Source organism: Sylvia atricapilla, chromosome 17 (assembly GCF_009819655.1).
Source record: "Sylvia atricapilla isolate bSylAtr1 chromosome 17, bSylAtr1.pri, whole genome shotgun sequence".
Classification (NCBI taxonomy): domain Eukaryota; kingdom Metazoa; phylum Chordata; class Aves; order Passeriformes; family Sylviidae; genus Sylvia; species Sylvia atricapilla.
Window position 1 is genome coordinate 4,200,730 of NC_089156.1, and position 17,165 is coordinate 4,217,894.

Genomic DNA, 17,165 nt, shown 5'->3' on the forward strand with positions numbered 1-17,165 from the left:
CTCTGGGGGTTTTGCTGCAGCACAGTTTGGGTCAGGGGACTGAAATACCGTGTTCTGGTTTCCCTGCTGTCTGCCTGGCACTGGGGCAGCACTGGGCACAGTGTGGGGTTCCCTGTTTGGTGTGTGTTGGTCCCAGTGCAGTGTCCCCCCCTCGGGACTCCTTGTGCCCTCTGCTTCCAGGCTGCTTCAGCTTGGCCACAGCAACAGAGGAACTTTCTGCGGCTGCGGGGCTGCGAGCCAAGGCTGGGCCTTTCTCCAGATCCTCCAGATCCCAGCTTCCTCTTCCTTGCCTGCTGTGGACACAACCAGCCCCTCAGAGCACAGGTAAGACTTTTATCCTGGAGTGTCACAGGGCTGGGTGACAAGGAGGCATCTCAGAGGAAAGGAGGGGGCTCTGCCTGCTGGACCTTGGGTCTGGGTCAGCCTGGGTGGCTGTCTTGGCACAGCCCCCTCTCAGGGGTGATCTCTGTCCATGGGATACCCAGCATGGCCAGCTGGAGCAGGAGGGGCTCATCCCAGGGGTGTCCCCCAGCTGGAGGGGCTGAGCCCCCTGTGAGGTGAAGCTTGGAGAGAGAATTCAAGCGCTGCCGTGGGGTGTGGGCTTGGCAGGGTGAGCAGAGGGGTGTGATGGCTCGTTTGGAGGCAGTGAGAGGTGTTTTGGCTGGTGGTTTGGGCTGTGCAGCCTGCCCTGACTACACCAGGGGCTCAGGGGCAAAACCCTAAAAATCTGCTGGTACGTGTTTCTGGCCAACTTGACAATATCCAGCGCAAATCCTTGACAAACAAAATAATTTGTGACAAAATAATTTGTGACAAACAAGACAATTTGTGAGCTGCCTTTCCTCTTCTCTCATCTCCTGGGAGCCCACATCCCATCTCCCGGGCATGTGAAAGCCGCGGGGATCTGGCTGGCGGGGCCACACGTGTTTGTCCCCGCCGTGTCACCCGGCAGCGTGCCCGGCCATGGCCGGCCGCCTTCGGCACCGCTCCAGCCCCGAGCTGTAAAACCCGCCCCGGGCTGAGCAAACAGCGGCGCCGGGGCAATGTCTGGCCCCTGCCCCTTGCCCTGCGGTGTGACCGAGCTCGGGGACCCGGGGACACCGGCACGGCCCCTCGGACGCCACCTCTCCCTGCTGTGTCCCGCAGGCTCGGCGGTGGGTGAGGACACGACACGCAGCGAGGTCCCACGGGACACCAGGTAATGCCCGCCCCGGGTCACAGGACAGGTGTGCACGGGGCACCTGGGGACACCGGGGCTGCGGGGACAACGAGGATGGAGGAGGGAGTGGCACAGCCTGTTCTGGGATCGTCCGGAGAGAGCCCATCGCTGCTGCTGCATCCTAGAAATGGGAAGGGACACTGGGGACAGCCCTGTCCCTCCCCAGAGCCTCGGGGCTCCGCACCGAGCCCGGAGTGGGCTGCGGGGGGGCCCGTGGGGAGCAGCTGGTGACTCCACCGCCCCTCCCTGGCACAGCATCCGTTGTCAGGCCATGGCAGCCCAGCCTGTCGGGGGCCAGAAGCCCTTCCACGTCGTTTCGCCAGTCCTGGAGAGCCTGCCCCTCTCCAAGGCCGTGGGCACCAAGGTCTTCATGAAGCTGGAAAACGTCCAGCCCTCGGGATCCTTCAAGATCCGGGGCATCGGGCACCAGTGCCAGGATGTGAGTGTGGGCATGGCGTGTGCAGGGGGCTGCTCCTGCCCTCACGGGGGGCACAGTGGGGGGACACAGCCGCCCCCTCCCCTCTTTGTCTCCTGCCTTTCAGGCTGCCAAGAAGGGCTGCCACCACTTCGTCTGCTCCTCAGGTAACTCCATCCCGAGCCGGGGGGATGCTTTCCTGAGGAATGTGGGGATGCACAGGGGGTGGAGCCGTGCCTGACTCCGGCTTCCCGCAGGAGGGAACGCGGGGCTGGCAGCGGCGTACGCGGCCCGGGGGCTGGGGCTGCCCATCACCGTGGTGGTTCCCAGCAGCAGCGGCCCCACCCCCGTGCGCAAGCTGCAGGACCTGGGGGCCACGGTCGAGATCTATGGCAAGGTACCCCCAAAAGTGGGCTCTGGGGGGGTCTGGGGGGGGCTGAGCCTGACCTCACCTGCTCATTGGTGCTTGGCAAACCTCATCCCGAAATGTCCCTCTCCTGCACCTCAGGATCACAGCAGGGTCACCCTGGGAACCCTGTGCTGGTGTCCCCCAGCCCTGCAGTGACAGGGGACCCATCCCAGGGTTGTAAGGGCTCCATGGAACCCTGCTGAGCCACCCCTTTGCCCCCACCCAGGTGTGGGATGATGCCAACAGGAGAGCCCAGGAGCTGGCTGAGACAGAGGGCTGGGTCAACATCCACCCCTTCGATCACCCCTTGGTGTGGTGAGTGCTGCCAGGACTCGGCTCCTGCCCCCGGTCCCCGTCCCCGGTCCCCAGGATGCATCCTGCTGCCCCTCACTCTGCAGGGAGGGTCACTCCAGCCTGGTCCGGGAGCTGAAGGACTCTCTGGAGGCCAAACCAGGCGCCATCGTGGTGGCGGTGGGTGGCGGGGGGCTGCTGGCCGGTGTCGTGGCCGGCCTGCACCAGGTGGGCTGGCAGGATGTCCCCATCGTCGCCGCCGAGACGCTGGGTGCTCACAGCTTCCACGAGGCGCTCAAAGCCGGCCGGCTCGTCACCCTGCCCGACATCACCAGGTGAGCAGCCAGGCGTGCAGCCAGCCGGCGGGGCTCAGCGAGGTGTCCTCGCCTTGACCGCCTTGTCCCCTCCTGTCCCAGCGTGGCCACGTGCCTGGGGGCCAAGACGGTGGCGGCGCGGGCGCTGGAGTGTGCCCGGGAGTGCCAGGTCATCTCGCAGGTGGTGGAGGACACCGAGGCCGTGCGGGCTGTGGAGCAGTTCCTGGGTGAGCCGGGGTGACAGGGACACCGCCTGACCTCGGGGCTGGCTGGAGTCAGGGCGCTGTGCCCCAACCCTCCCCCTGGGGGTGTCCCCAATGTCGCCCTGCCCTGTGCCCGCAGATGACGAGCGGCTGCTGGTGGAGCCGGCGTGCGGGGCGCCGCTGGCCGTGCTCTACTCGGGGCGGCTGCAGCGGCTGCAGCGAGAGGGGCGGCTGCCGACCCCGCTGGGCTCCGTGGTGCTCGTGGTGTGCGGCGGCAGCAACATCCACACGGCCCAGCTGCGGGCCCTGAAGAGCCAGCTGGGCATGGAGTGACACCCGGCCCGGCCAGGGGGTGTGACACAGCCCGGCTGGCACGCTCTGCTGGCTTTCCTTCCGAGATCATCCAAATAAAGCCTGGGGACGCGGGGCCGGGCTCCTCACGCAGCCTTGTGCAGCGCACGGCGCCCACGCAGGGATGGGGAAACTGAGGCACGGGGGGTCGCACTGCAGGCGGGGATGGAGCCAGGGTGGGACCTGTGCGGAGGGTGAGACTGGGGTCCGCACATCCCAATTTTCCCCTGGGACGTGTCAGGTATCCTCCCTACAACCCTCTGCTGCCTCCCGCTGCTCCTCGCCGGGCTGTTTGGGCTGCCGCTCCCCACCGCAATTAGCAAACGCTCCGTCTCTGACTAATTACTTTGCTACTGTCTTTATGCATTATTATTGTAGTGATTATTAATTAATACAATCTTCTGCCGTTCCTGCCACGTTGGCTGTGGCCAGACGAGAACAACCCTCTTGTGACGGTGATTTATCCGCGAGGATCCTCGGCCGGGTTTAACACCTGCGGGCTCCGAGGTGCTCTAAGGCGTGGAGGGGATATACCCCATCCTAGACCCCCTAAGATCCTTTTACCCCTCATCCCACTCTTTTTCCTGTTCTCCTTTCACCCAGGCTTTCCTGCTCTCCCACGTTTCCTCTCTGCAGTGCTGTGTTCGCTTTTAGCCCTTTGCTGTGGCGCCTCCTGGGGTTTGGTTTTTTGTATCCTCCCAACATTTCTCCCCTCTCCTTCCTCCCATTCGGGGCGATGCGGGATTTCGCTCCTGCTGGTGCTCCCCAGCTGAGCCTGTGCCCTGTGCTCTGCGATGTTGGGCAGGGAGAGAAACCTTTTGTAGTCCCCAAACCTCACTCATCCTCCTGCCTTTTGGAGCAGAAGGAACCAGCTCACCCACAAAACCCTTTCCCCTGACCTGGCTGCCAACCCCCAGAAACCCTTCCCTGCCCTCAGCCCCTTGGCCCTACACCTCGCCGCCTCCCCAGGTGCTTCGTGGAGGCCAAACCCCCATAAATCAAAACTCTGTCACTCCATCGTGAGCAATACCTTATGTAAAAAGGTGTTTCCAGGGAGCACCGAAGGCTGGAGAATCCTATTACGAGGCACGCTATTAATTATAAGGAGTCAACCCAACCTACTCCAGCTATTTTTTATCCCAGGTCCAAAACCTGATTACTTTCCACCTTCTGCAGACCTTCCCCTTCCGAAAAGAAAAGGCAAGGAGGTCAGGAAAAGAAAAAAAAAATACCCTAATAGCTTTGGTGTTTGCCCAAGAGCTTTTAAAAAGGGATTTATTCCCGTGATTCCGCTCGGGGTTGGGGGTCAGGGGAGTCAGGAGCTCCCGATGGGGATTCCCCAGCACGGGCCCACAGAAGGGTCAGTGCTGGTGGTGCCGTGGGCAGGACTGTGGGGTTTGGGGTGACTCCCCCAAGCGCCCAACAGGGAGTTTCCCCCTCCTTGCCTTCATGAGGGGGCACTTGCCCCTTTGGGTGCCAGCTGGGGGCGTTGGGCTTTGGATGTCCCCAGCAGGGATGTGAGGTGCAGGGTGGCTGGGGACACCCCTGTGGGGTGGCCTGGCCTCAGCTGGTCACCTTGGTCACTCTGCAGCTGGAGACAGGCAGGAATCCCGAGTGCTGCTGCCTTCCCGGGACCTCTGGGGTGATGGGGACCCCGGGTTTGGCTCGTGCGCCCCCTTGGAGCTGCAGAGCCCCTCCATGCCAGGGGATTATTCCTTAGCACCATCCCTGCTTTGGTGGCTGTTCCTGCTGAGTGCCATCCTCCTGCGAGCCTCCAGCCCGGGAGGTGACAGCTTGGAGCATCACCCCCATCCCTCCTGCAGCCTCTTCTGTCCAGGTCTCAGAGATGGGGTGTCCCAGCAGCCTAAAAACAACCCTCAGCCTTACATTTTGAATTAATAATAATGGTAATAATAATAATTATAGCAAACAGTGTTCACCCAGCGATTAACCATTTTATACTCCTCAAAATGATGCGGTGAGAGGGTTATTTACAAGCATATCACCCTCTCTTTATAAAAAGTCCCCATTCCTGATAACACCGACAACCTGGGAGTGCTGGGGCCCAGGGGAGCAGCCAGCTGTGCTCCTGCCTCAGTTTCCCCGTTTGTGAAAATGACAGGAGGTGTTGTTCTGTAAGGGGTGAGAGGACACCAGTGTCTGTGCTGGCCCCAGCCCCTGCCTGAGGCCTCGAGGCTTGGCCTGGCTCCTTGGCCGCCCCGTTATTAATGCCAGTAATGGTATAGGAAGGATAAATTCCGCCACTTGGCTGAACAGAGAAAATATGCAGAGAAGTGACTGGCTTTCCATAAATCATCGGTGCTCCGTGCTACAACCGAGCCAGGACTTAAAATTCAGGTCAGGAGAGAGGGACTCTCGTAAGCCAGCAAGGGAAGGTAATTTATTCTGTTTATATCGTTTTACTGCAAGACAAGGAGCGGGGGGGGGAAGGGGGGGGGCCCGAAAAACTCTGCCATGATTTTGCATTTTAAATATTAGTTCAGAGCTGCAGCCTGCCTGGGACTTTTTATTTTTGTATCTCGAGGGATAGAAAGCAGGAGAGAGAGAAGGGGAGCCAGCTGGGGTGCTGGGGGGGAGACCCCCCACTCCTGCCACCAGGGAAAATGGGGCCAAAGCTGCTGATGGCGCTGCTGGACCCCCACTTGGGGTGGCCCTCCAGCTGCCCCCCGAGGCTGCTCTGCCGGCAGGGCTGTGGGGGCCCCTGGGAGGGTCTGGGGGGGTCTTGAGGGGCCCCCAGGAGGAAGAAATTGTGCATTGTGCTGTCTGCTGTGGGGGAAGGGGCTGAGCTGGGTAATGTGCCCCTTCCCAGCTCCAGAGAGCCGCGGGACTGGGGGGAAATGGGGAACGCTGGGGTAGCGGGTGGGGGATGCAGCAGCATCACCTGGTACAGGTGCACATCACCCACCCAGGGGAGTCGCTCCCCCAGACCCCACGCGGGGCTGGGTGACAGTGGGGGAGCCCGGCCAGCGTTTCTCACGGGCTTGTGTTAAATTAAATTAAAATAAAATAAAATGAAAGGGACCAGGTGACCGAACAGTAGGTAACTAAAAGGTTTTTTATTCACATTGAACAACAAGAGCCATTCACACTAACAGCCTCCGCAAGAGGCAGCGGGGACAGGAAACCCACGACGCTTTCAGAAAACAACTTTTTTTTTTTCTTTCCTTTTCCATTCTCCTTCCTTTTATACCCCCCCTCTCTCTATGCTCTCACCCCCTCCCCGGTGCCATGCCCTCCCTGCCTTCAAAATAGAAAAATTCGGAGCCTCCGATGACTAAAGTACAATAAATAATCAGTAAACACAAAAACATACTTTATTTGTTTCTCCTTTATACAAAATAAAGAAACTAGAAGCAAAAACTATAATACATCCTTAAATTGACGGAGCCTCTGGGAATCGTTGGGGTGGGACTCGGCGTCGAGGCTCGTGTGAAATTTCTGCCGTTGTGGTTGGCTTGGTTTAGTTCTGGGGTTCATCGTTTGTTTGGGGTTTTATTTTGTTGTTGTGGTGGTTTTTTATTTTCCTGTTTCTGCCTCTTTCCGCTGCCTGTTCCACCACGTGGGAGCCCGAAGTCAGCCAGTCACTGGGGCAGCCCCGGGCCTGGCCCCCTCCTCCCCACCGCCAAAAACCGGGTCCAAACCCACCTTCTCCTCGGGGGTAAAACGGGAACAATAAAAACGAGGGCAGGGAGGGGCCGCGGAGGGGGAAGGAGGGGGTTATTCCTGCTATTCCCCATTCCCCCCCCCGCCTTCCTGTGGTAGGGGATAATTAAAAAGGATGCTAATCAGCAGGGGGAGAGCCCTGCCGCAGCCCCCCTCCCGCGGTGCCGCCGGGACCCGTGTCCAGGCGAGTTCAGCTTTGGTCCGAGAGGCGCTGGTCCCGGCGCCGGCGGGCTCTGCAGGGCTGGGCACCTTTCACTGCCCCCCAAAAACGTGTCGGGGGGCAGGTGCCGGGAGCGGGGAGGTAGCGGGGTGACCCCGAGGGCCCGGGGGCTGCGGGGATGGGGAGGACGGGCGGATGCCGGGATGCGGTTTGGCATCGCGCCGGGGCGGCTTTATCCTGGACGCGCCCCTGCTGCGGGGCGAGGAGGGGGACACGCGTGGGCTTGGGGGGGACCAGGGGGGGCTTTTCCCCCTGCACACACGCACACGCGTGCCCACGCCGGGCCTACCACACCGCCGCCTCGCTGAGCTCCTGGTTGGGGTGCGACAGAGCCCCGCTGTAGCCGCTATTGCTGGACATGGAGAAGGGCGGGCTGGGCCCCCCGCTGAAGACCTCCCCCGGGATGGGGTGCAGCGAGCCCGTCATCCCCGGCTCGGGGCTCGGGGTGTCGGGGTGCGAGATCATATCCGTGTACCTTTGGTTTTCTGAGGAGTGGTGTCCGCTTAGGGGGGGCTCCAAGGGTCCCAGGGGTGTGGAGCCGGGTCCTGAGTTCTGAAGGTAGCTGGAGTCGGCCGGGGACTGGGCTTGGGAGGGCGGCCCGTGGGGGAAAAAGTCATAGTTGCCTCCCGGCCCGTAGTAGTCACCTTGGTAATCTGTGGGGAGGCGGGGGAAAAAAGACGGATCAGTTCTCTTTGGGGTGATAAAAACCTCCCGAAATCCCGCTGCACCCCAAACCGGCCCCGTGCTGTCCTCTCCAAAACGCTCTGCTGGCTCCCAAAGGGGGAGTGGGGTTTGAGTCCGCCCTGAGAGAAATGAGCCCGTCCTAAGAGCTGCACTGCCCGTCACCCTCTCTCCTGCCCAGCCTGGAGTGAAGGAGGGCAGGGAATCCGGCCTGGGAGAGGTGAGGGGGCCTGGAAAATGGGCTCAGTTCAGGGCTTAATTAACGGGGAGGGAAAAAAAAAAAAAAAACCATGCACATATTTATATATATGTATATAAAAAGGGAACGGGGAAAAGATAGATATAAAAAGAATGGGCAAATATATATATATATATATAACGGAGAAAGTGTATATAACGGGGAAATATATATGTACATTGGGGAAATTATATATAATAGGAAAAATACATAAAATATATACGCATAATGTGAAATTCGTATATTCGTTTAAGCAGCTTGGAAAGCTGGAACTAACAGCAGGGCAACAAGGGGTGCCTGCAAAGCCCCTGGTCAGATGGGAGGCTTTGAAAACGCAGCTTTTGGGGGGGCTCTGCGGGGAGCTGGGGGAGCAGGGGGGCGCGGGGCCGCCCCGCTGCGCACATCCCGTCCCGTCGGGCCGCACTGACCTTCCATATGCTGCGGGCCCGGGAGGTAATTGGAACAAATGCGGCCTGAAAGGGGGACAAAAGCCCCGCAGCTGGGGCTTTGTTCGCGGGAGAGGGGCCCCGCAACGCCGTGGGGCTGCGTGGGGCTGGCGCTGCGTGTGCGCGGCTGCGGGCACGCGTGTGCGCACGGGCGGGGGGAGAGGCGCGGGGAACGGCGTGTGAGGAACAAAGGAGGAGAGGGGGGACAGGGCTGGCAGCCCGCGGGCCGTCCCTCACCTCCGTAGTACGTGTAGGGCGTGGAGCCGAGCATCTCGGACTCGTCGAGGCGGCCGCCGAGGGGCCGCATCCTGCGGGGGGCTGCGGAAGAACGCGTGCCGGCGGGGCGCCCAGCGCGCATCAGCTGCTTCATTCCGCCGCTCCTTGGACCGACGGTTCTGGAACCACACCTGCGGCCGAGCTGGTGTCAGTGCCCACCGCGGATGGGCCAGCAGAGACCCCTCTGAGCCACCGGTATCCCATTCCCCAAAGTCTGCGCCGGGAAATCTGGCACCCACAATATCCACCCACAATTTTCCAATATCTGGTTGTTTTTTTTTTTTTTTTTTTTTTAAACCAACACCGACCCCCCCCTTCCTGCTGCTGCTACCTCAAAAAGTACATGGGGACGCCGCGCCCCACAAATAACCAGGTTATTTAAAATCCTGCCCCTCTTTCCCCAGCTGCATCGCCACATGCACATCCTCAGCCTCTCTGTCCCCGCAGCTGGAAAACGCAGGAGGGGGAATTTTCCCCTATGGATCAGGGAAAGAAGGGAGGAAACGTGGGAAGGAAAAAAGGGGATCGGAGTCTGGATCGTGGCAGAAAGCGGGGAGCAGCGGGATGAGCACCGGGGGCAGCAGGCAGGGAGTCAGAGCAGCCGGCGGCGAGGATGCGAATAAAAGGGAAAAGGGAGGTGCGGCCGCCTCTCCACGGGCATTGACTTCACCGAACCGCACGCCTCAGCAGCCTCGTGGGGCGTCTGGATTATTGTCTCGCTCCTCCAGGGATGGGGCAGCTCGGGGGTACGAGCACAGCGCTCTCCCGCGGGAATGGTGCTCCCCTCTGCCGGGAGCCGGGAATCGCAGCTCCGCTACCGGCCCAGCCGGGGAGTCCTCCCCTATTAATGCCTCTATTAAAGCCCATTAATCCCCGCATTTCCGCAGGGATTTTCTTCACGGGGGCAGCGCGGTGAGGAAGTGCCTGCAGAGAGCCGTGGATGCTCCTCGCTTCCGCAAGGCTGTGAATCCATCTCCCGGCACGCCGGGGATCCCGCTCGGCCCCGCGCAAAACCGGCCTGCTCCATGGTTTGGGAATGCTTTTCATCCCTCCCCGTGGGCTGGGGGATCCCCGCTCAGCCACGAGAGCGTGGGGTGGCTGCAGGGCTGGGCCTGAGGTGACGCTGGCAGGGGACAAATGGCCCGTTCCCATCCCTTGAGGGACCAGACCCCTTCCAGGCAGCTGGGGGGAGACTCTCAGAGCCTCGAACCGTCTGTGCTCCCAGCGGGACCCTTCCCCCGGCTCCCGGGCCGCTGGGGCTGCCCTACCTGGATGACTCTCATGTTGAGGCCGGTCTCCTGGGCCAGCTGCTCCCGGATGTGGCGGGTGGGTTTGGGGGTGGCGGCGAAGGCGGCTTTGAGGGTCTCCAGCTGCTTGGCTTTAATGGTGGTGCGGGGGCCCCTCCGCTTGGTGCCCGAGTTCTGCTCCTCGTTCTCGTTGTTGGTGGTCTCCTTGTCCGAGGAGGTCGAGTTGTCCGTTTCCTTGGTGTCGTCCTGCATGGGGTCCTGGAGATCCGGGGACAAACTCCTGTCTGTACATGAGGACACTGTAAAGGAGACCCAGAGAGGAAAGGGGGGGTGGATGACTTAGGGGAGACATTGACCCCCCTCTCCTCTGTCCTCCCCGGCCCGCCTGCCTTCCAGGAGAGGGCTTGGGGGGTGCTGGAGAGCAGCAAGGGGTGCAGACGGCTGCTGGTTCCCCTAAAGCATCACCCCCCAACACCACGCGGAGCTCCGGCCGAGCGCCGCCCGCTCCGGCCCTGCGCACCGTGCCCGAGGCGGGGGGGCTGGGGAGGGGGCGATGCCCCAGGCCCACCGCTGCCCCCCACGCTCCCCCTGTACCCCCCGTGCCGGGAAGCGGGATGCGCCATCGGGAAAAATACAACCGGTCCCTGTCGGGCTTTGGGGAGTCCCCGGTCGCTGCCTGGAGCCCGGCTCGTCCCCCGCCCCCAGCCACCGTGTTCCCCCCGGGGACCCTGCAGCCAGCACCCCCCCAAGGCCAAGCTCTACTCGCCTCGCTCACAGCAGCGGCCCCACTGACTGGCGTGGCAGGATCCGGCCCCGGGTGCTGGACGGAGAGAGAGCCCACGGAAGGGGGTGAGCAGGGGCGCCCGGCACGGCTGGGACAGCAGGAGGGGGCCTGGCCCTGCTCTCCTGACGCAGAGACAGCTTCCAAGGAAGTCAAATGGGAGCTTTGCCTCTGGGTGAAAGGAGGCGAAGGATCAGGCCCACGGCGCGGGGGGACGGGGCACACTCGCAGGGGAGGCTCTGGGGAGTGGGGCGCTCCCGAGCCAGCCCTCGGGGGGATCCTGGCTCCCCCCGCCCCGCAGCCCCGCTGCCGGAGCGGCCGTGCGCGGGGCAGGAGCCCAGGCTGGAGCGGGGAGCTCATCCCACGCGTGTCCGCGTCCCACGTGGGGGTATCACGGAGGTTTCCACCCGGTTCGAAGCCTTTCACCCCAAATCACTCCCTCCCCCGACGGATCAGCTGGCCGCTGGGTGCAGCCCCTCACCCCACACATCCAGACCTCCTCCACCGGGAGGTGCCGGCAGCTCGGGGCAGGGATTACCGGGGCGCTCGGGCCGGCAGAGGGCTGCAGCCCCTCACCCCACAAATCCAAACCTCTGCCCGGCCGGGGTGTGCCGCCGGGAGGAACCGACGGCGGGGACGGAGCGGTGGGCGGGCTGAGCAGCTCGTACCTGAGTTGAGGCTGCCTTCCTTCAAACTGGGAGAGTTCAAATAATCCTCTTTGCAAACAAATTTGTTTTCGTCGATGATATAGAGTTCCTCGCCCGTGGAGAGCTGCTTGTTGCAGACCATGCAGGTGAAACAGTTCAGGTGAAAGACTTTATTCCGGGCTTTCCGGACGAGGTCACTGGGAGAGATCCCTTGGGAGCAGCCGGCGCATTTGGTACCAAACCTCCTGGGGAGGGGGAGAAAAGCAAGAGCTGGAGCCCCGGCAAAGCTGTGTGCGGTACCGAGCCCCCTCCTCCATCCCACCGCACACCCTGATCCTCCAGCACCTCCCGATGGAAAATTCGGGGGAACAGGCGAAGCGCACCTTTGGGGCGAGGATGAGGAGAGCCTTCATCCCCGGCAGCCCTGGCGCTGGGCTGAGGGCGAAACGCGAGTTTGGGGTGTCCCCGCCCGCGGGGGACACACACACGAGCATCGCAGCCCGGATTTGGCCGCAGAAGGGACCCGCGGGAGCGGAGAGCGGCCGGGGGGACAGGCTTTCATTTCTGCCGGTGCCTCCCGGGAGGGGAACGAGGGGCTCCACGAAAATCCCGTGGCGAAAACGGGGCTGATCACGGCCGGAGAGACGGGGAAAGGGAGCGGGGTGCGGGGTCGCAACAAGGGGCGGCGGAGAGGAGGGGGCTGAGTCCCCAAAGCGCCCCACGGTCCCAAGCCTGGCATCTGGTCCCCAGCCCTCTGAGGGGGGATTTTTCCAGGTGGGGAAGAGCGATTTGTAAATCTCCGGTTTTCCTTTCTTTCCCAGAGGGGGTCTGCGTTTAGGTGTTTTTTTTTTCTTTTTTTTTTTTTTTTTTTTTTTTTTTTTTTTTTTTTTTTTTTTTTTTCCCCGCAGGAGATGGCTTTTATTAAAAATAAAAGAAATAAAAGAAAAAAGAAAAAAAATCACAGGGAATTCGAATCTGCTGGGAACGATCTCCCAAGGAAAAAAAGAACAAAATATATTAAAAAAACCACCAACCAAACAAAAAACCCCCCACGAAACCAAACAACTAAAACCTGCCACAAACCCCACAAAACAAAACCCAAATCCCCACCAAAAAAAAAAAAAAAAAAAAAAAAAAAGGCAACAAGAACAAAACATAAAACCCTCAGCAAAATAAAACAACAACAAAAAAAATTCCAACAAACCCCTCCAAATCAGGCGAACAAACAAAAAGGTAACTAAACAAGAAAAAAAAAAGATTAAAACAAACAAAAATAAAAGCAAACCCCTCAACCCCCAAAACAAACAAAAAAAAAAACCTCTCACAGAAACAAAAAATCTGCTCCCAGAATGAGGAGCGGGGGCTGTCGCTGCCGTGTCCCCGAGGTCCCGGGGGGCTGCCAGGCCGCGGGGTGCCCACGCAGGGTCCCCCCGTTTTTTTCCCCTCGGGCCGCGGCACAAGTTGCGCCTCTGTGGCTGCTCGCCGTGACGTTGATGTAGTGCGAGCATTAGGAGCCATAAGTCACGGCCCCCCCTTTGCCACGGCGGCCCCTCATTCCCCCCCGGGCCCTTATCGCGGTCATTAGGGGCGTTTAAGGTGCGGATCCCCCCGGGGACAGGTTTTGGTCACCGAGTTCACCCGGGTCTGCGATCCCGGGACGGGAATTTGGGGTGCCAGGGAGTCCCCCGATGCCACCGAGGCCCGGCGCTGGCGGGGGATGGTGATGGGGACACGGGCAGGGGGACACAGGGGGACACAGCCTCGCCACCCCCACCTCAGGCTGCAGCAGCGGCCGTAGCGCGGCTCCCCCGGTTCTTCCCCGGGCCGGGGGCTGCTCCCGATGGGGCAGGGGCGGTGCGGAGCCTCGGCGGGGACAGGCGGGAGGGGAACACCCCCTGAGCTCCCCAAAGCTCCGGGGGACACCCCGGGGATGAAGAGCTCCGCGCCCTCCGCTCCCCGCTGGGGTGAGGGCGAGGACTCACCTGAAAAAGTCATTTTTGCAGTAGAGTTTCCCTTCCCTGGAGAAGCATTTCTCGGTCAGGTTGCACTTGCACTCGCAGCACTGGACGCATTTGATGTGCCATGCCCTGTCCAAGACGTTCAGCAGGAACCGGTCCAAAATCGGCCTCTCGCAGCCCGCACAATGCACCATCATAACCTCCGCCGGGGGATGGAGACGCGCAAAAGGAGAAGCCAGCCCCGCGCCGGCACACGGCGGCGGCAAAAAAAAAAAAAAAAAAAGAAAAACAAAAAGGAAGAAAAAAAAAAAAAAAAGAAAAAAGAAAAAAGAAAAAAGAAAAAAGAAAAAATCCCTACAAACAAACAAACAAAACCCTAACCGAAAAAAAATCACCAAAAAGAAAACCGACCAACCAAAAAAAAAAAAAAAAAAAAAAAAAGAGGAAAATAATGCAAGAATAATATTAAAAAAAAAAAAAAGAAAGGGCAGGAAAAAATAATAAAATCAAATCAAAAGGAATTAAATGAATTAAATGAGAAGAAATCAAATAAATTAAAATGGAATAAAATAAAGGCGAATAAAAAATAAAACAAAAAGAACCCCCCTCCCCCCCCCCCACCAAAAGAAAACAAAATCGAGCGAAACGAAAATCAAAACTACCAAAATATAGAAGAAGGACCAACAAAAAATTCGGGGGAGGGCAGCGGGGCGGCTGTCAAGTTCTTCCCCCTCTTCTCTCCGGAGCCTCGACGACGGGAGGGAAAAAAAACGACTGCCCCCCCCAAAATAATCCGAACCACCCCCGAGAAATAATAATAATAACAAGAAGAAGAAGAAGAATCCTAAACCTCCCCCCGGACGGCTGTCCGGTGCGTGCGGAGCGGCCCGGGAGCCGGCGGAGCGGCGGCCGCGCTGCTGGCGGGCTCTGCGGCAGCGGGCTCGGCGGGAGGGGTGCATGAACCCCCCCTTGCAGCCGGCAGCCCCGGTGCCTCGCTGTGCTCCGCCGCCGCCGCGCCGCCACTCTCATGCTGTCCCCATCGCCAGCTTTGTCCCCCGCCTTAGTAATTCGCGCATCCTTATTCAGATTTGGTGACGCCGAGGCTAGCGTCACCCGCCGCGCGGCCAATGGCGGCGCCGTCGCCGTGGCAACCTCTTAATTTATAGCATATCTAAATTGGCTCCAGCCTCGCGCTTGGCACAGAGGGAAAAAAACAACGCGCCTCTATTGTTGAGGGTGGCTTGTACCTGGGCCGCGAAGTGAGTACGCACCTGGCTGGGGGGCCGGGGGGGGGCACGGCCGAGAAACCGCCGGCCCCGCCGGTTTTGCCTTGCATTTTTATTTTAATTGGCCTCTGTTTCTTTTCGAGGGATGCTCGGGTTGGAGTTGGGGGGGTCCCGAGTTGCTCCGGGCCGGAGCATCACCTGGTTTTTTTGGGGGGGGGTTTAAAATTTGGTTTGCACAAGGGGAAGAGATGCTTTTTGTCTGCAAGAGCAACAAGTGGGAAAAAGAAGCAAGGGGAGGGGGGGATGTATTTGGGATGGGGGAGGGGTTGGTGGCGATGAGGAGGAGGCCGGGGGCTCCTTCCCGCAGCGGAGAGGGATGAAAAGTTCCCCCGGAGGTATGCGGCCCCCCCGAACCCCCCCGGCCTTTGTCCCCCTGGGCTCCGGGCGGGGGCTCCCCCCTCCCACACTGAGTTTTCTCTTTAATTCCAGGTGCGGCCGAGCTGAGACCCCGCGGGAGGGACAGGAGCGGCCCCGGCCCGCGGCCACGGCGGCTTTGGGGAGGAAGATCCAGCCGGGGCCCGGGGGCTGCAGGTCTCCCTCCGTTTCCCGGGGATTTCAGGAGGGGAAAAGCAGCCCCGGGGGCCGGCCGTGCGGGGAGGAGGAGGAAAGCGGCGGGGCAGGTGAAGGCCGAACCTTCCTTCCCATTCCCCGTTTTTTCCTCTCGTCAAAACGCCTGAATTTTTATATTAAAAAAAATCCCCACCAGTTTTTATTTTTTAATTTATTTTTTTTTTATTTTCCCTCTCTTCGGCCCCAACTAACCCGTGGCTCTGGAGCATCCTGATGCTGGGAAATGTTCCTGGCAGCGGCAAGAAAAACAACAACAACAACAAAACCCCCCAAACCCCCACCTCAAAAATCTCAACAAATCCGAGAGGGCATCGGCGGGAAGCGGAGCAGGTTTTGTGTGTGGGGATGTTTGTGGAAAGAGGGAGAATCGAAATAAGAAAATACCCAGAGAGAAGGGATTCAGGGAGCAAAAATAAAAGAGAAGGAAAAGGGAAATAAAAAAAGGAAAAGGGAAATAAAAAGAGAAAAAGGGCAGGAGGAAAAGGAGAAAATGTATGCAGGAGGAAAAGAGGTAGAGAAAGGGGAAAAGAAAAGAGAGAGGAAAAATATATTAAAGGAAACGAAAAAGGAAGGAACTGAGAAGAGACAGAGGAAAAACACACAAAAACGAAGAAAAAATAAGAGAAAGGCAAAGAAGCAAAGAAAGAAGAAATAAATGAACGAAAGGAAAAAATACATAGAAATAAAGAAGGCGAGGAAGAATATAGGGGGAAAATGAAGGAAAAAGAAGGGAAAAGGAAAAATAAACGGAGGAAAGAAATGAAAAGACAAAAAGAACGGCGAAAATAGAAAAGAATGGAAATCAAAAGGGAATGGGCAAGGAAAAGCTCCAGAACGAGGGAGAAAAAAAGTGTTGGAGGAAGAAAGAAAACAAAGAGAGAAGAAGAGAAAAAATCCAGGGAAGAGAGAAGAAAGGAAATGAAAACTGCAGCGAGTTAAAAGGGGGGAGAAACGGCAAGAAAGGCGAAGGCACGGGAAGGAGGAGGAGGAGGGACCGGACCCACGGCCGATCGCGGCCGCGCTCCCGCCCAAGTTTGCGGGATTCCCTGGGCGCTTCTGAGGAATTTGGGAGCAGCGGGGCTGTGCGGGGCTGTGCGGGGATGTGCTGGATCATGCTGGGATGTGCGGGGCTGTGCAGGGATGTGCTGGAATATGCTGGGATGTGCGGGGCTGTGCAGGGATGTGCTGGGATATGCTGGGATGTGCGGGGATGTACGGGGCTGTGCGGGGATGTATCTGTGCGGGGCCCGCTCCAACCGCGGCCTCCCGGATTTCGGGGCAGGATCCAGCAGCGGGGCCGGGGGCACGGGGAGCATCGGGCAGGCCGCGCTCGGTGGGGAAAAGCCGGGATGTATGGAGGGGCCGGAGATCCGCGTGTCCCTGGGTGGAGCTGTGCGCTCCCACCGCACCGGCTCCACTCGCACACGCGCGGCCCGAGCCCCCGCAGCCTGCTCAGGGCCGTCCGGAGAGTGCGGGAGCGCGGCTGTGCCCTATGGAGAAACCTCTGGATAACATGGATAAAGCATAGGGAGGGTCCTCGCAGGGTGCGGGAGCGACACCCGCGCTCTCGTTGGTGCCCGTGGGTCCCCTCCCGGCCACTCTCCGCTCCCCATCACCCAGCCCGGACTCTCGGCTGGGGACCCCCGCCCCGTGCCCTGCTCCCCGCCGCCGCTCCCCGCTCCATTTCGTTGGAAAGTCAAGGAATAAATAAATCCAAGGGAAAACCCACCCCGAGCCCCAAGGAACTCCCCCCAGCCACATTCCCCCACGGTAACAGATGGTAATTCAGGGCCCGTAAGACCGCCTATATGTAACTAATAAACCTTTTGTGTTTTAACAGGGTGATGCGTGGAGAAGCGGCGTCGCTTATACAAGATGTTGATGGAATTTACTATATTATTAAAGGCAAAAAAAAAAAAAAAATCCCTT

The 17,165-nt window shown here is 59.5% G+C and overlaps 2 protein-coding genes across 2 annotated transcripts; one reads left to right on the forward strand and one right to left on the reverse strand.

Annotated features, from left to right (window-relative positions):
- The first annotated feature begins 1,477 nt into the window (after positions 1 to 1,477).
- SDSL (serine dehydratase like) lies at positions 1,478 to 3,792 on the forward strand. The gene is made up of 7 exons (XM_066331326.1): positions 1,478 to 1,658; positions 1,762 to 1,801; positions 1,892 to 2,031; positions 2,270 to 2,358; positions 2,442 to 2,669; positions 2,751 to 2,875; positions 2,991 to 3,792. The coding sequence occupies exons 1-7, from the start codon at positions 1,491 to 1,493 to the stop codon at positions 3,182 to 3,184; spliced, it is 984 nt and encodes a 327-aa protein (XP_066187423.1). The 5' UTR covers positions 1,478 to 1,490; the 3' UTR covers positions 3,185 to 3,792.
- Positions 3,793 to 7,391: 3,599 nt separating this feature from the next.
- On the reverse strand, positions 7,392 to 13,697 carry LHX5 (LIM homeobox 5). The gene is given in 6 exon segments (XM_066331081.1): positions 7,392 to 7,759; positions 8,709 to 8,787; positions 8,789 to 8,878; positions 10,016 to 10,293; positions 11,444 to 11,667; positions 13,405 to 13,697. Coding segments are annotated over 6 exon segments (1,212 nt in total). The 5' UTR covers positions 13,578 to 13,697.
- Positions 13,698 to 17,165: the final 3,468 nt, after the last annotated feature.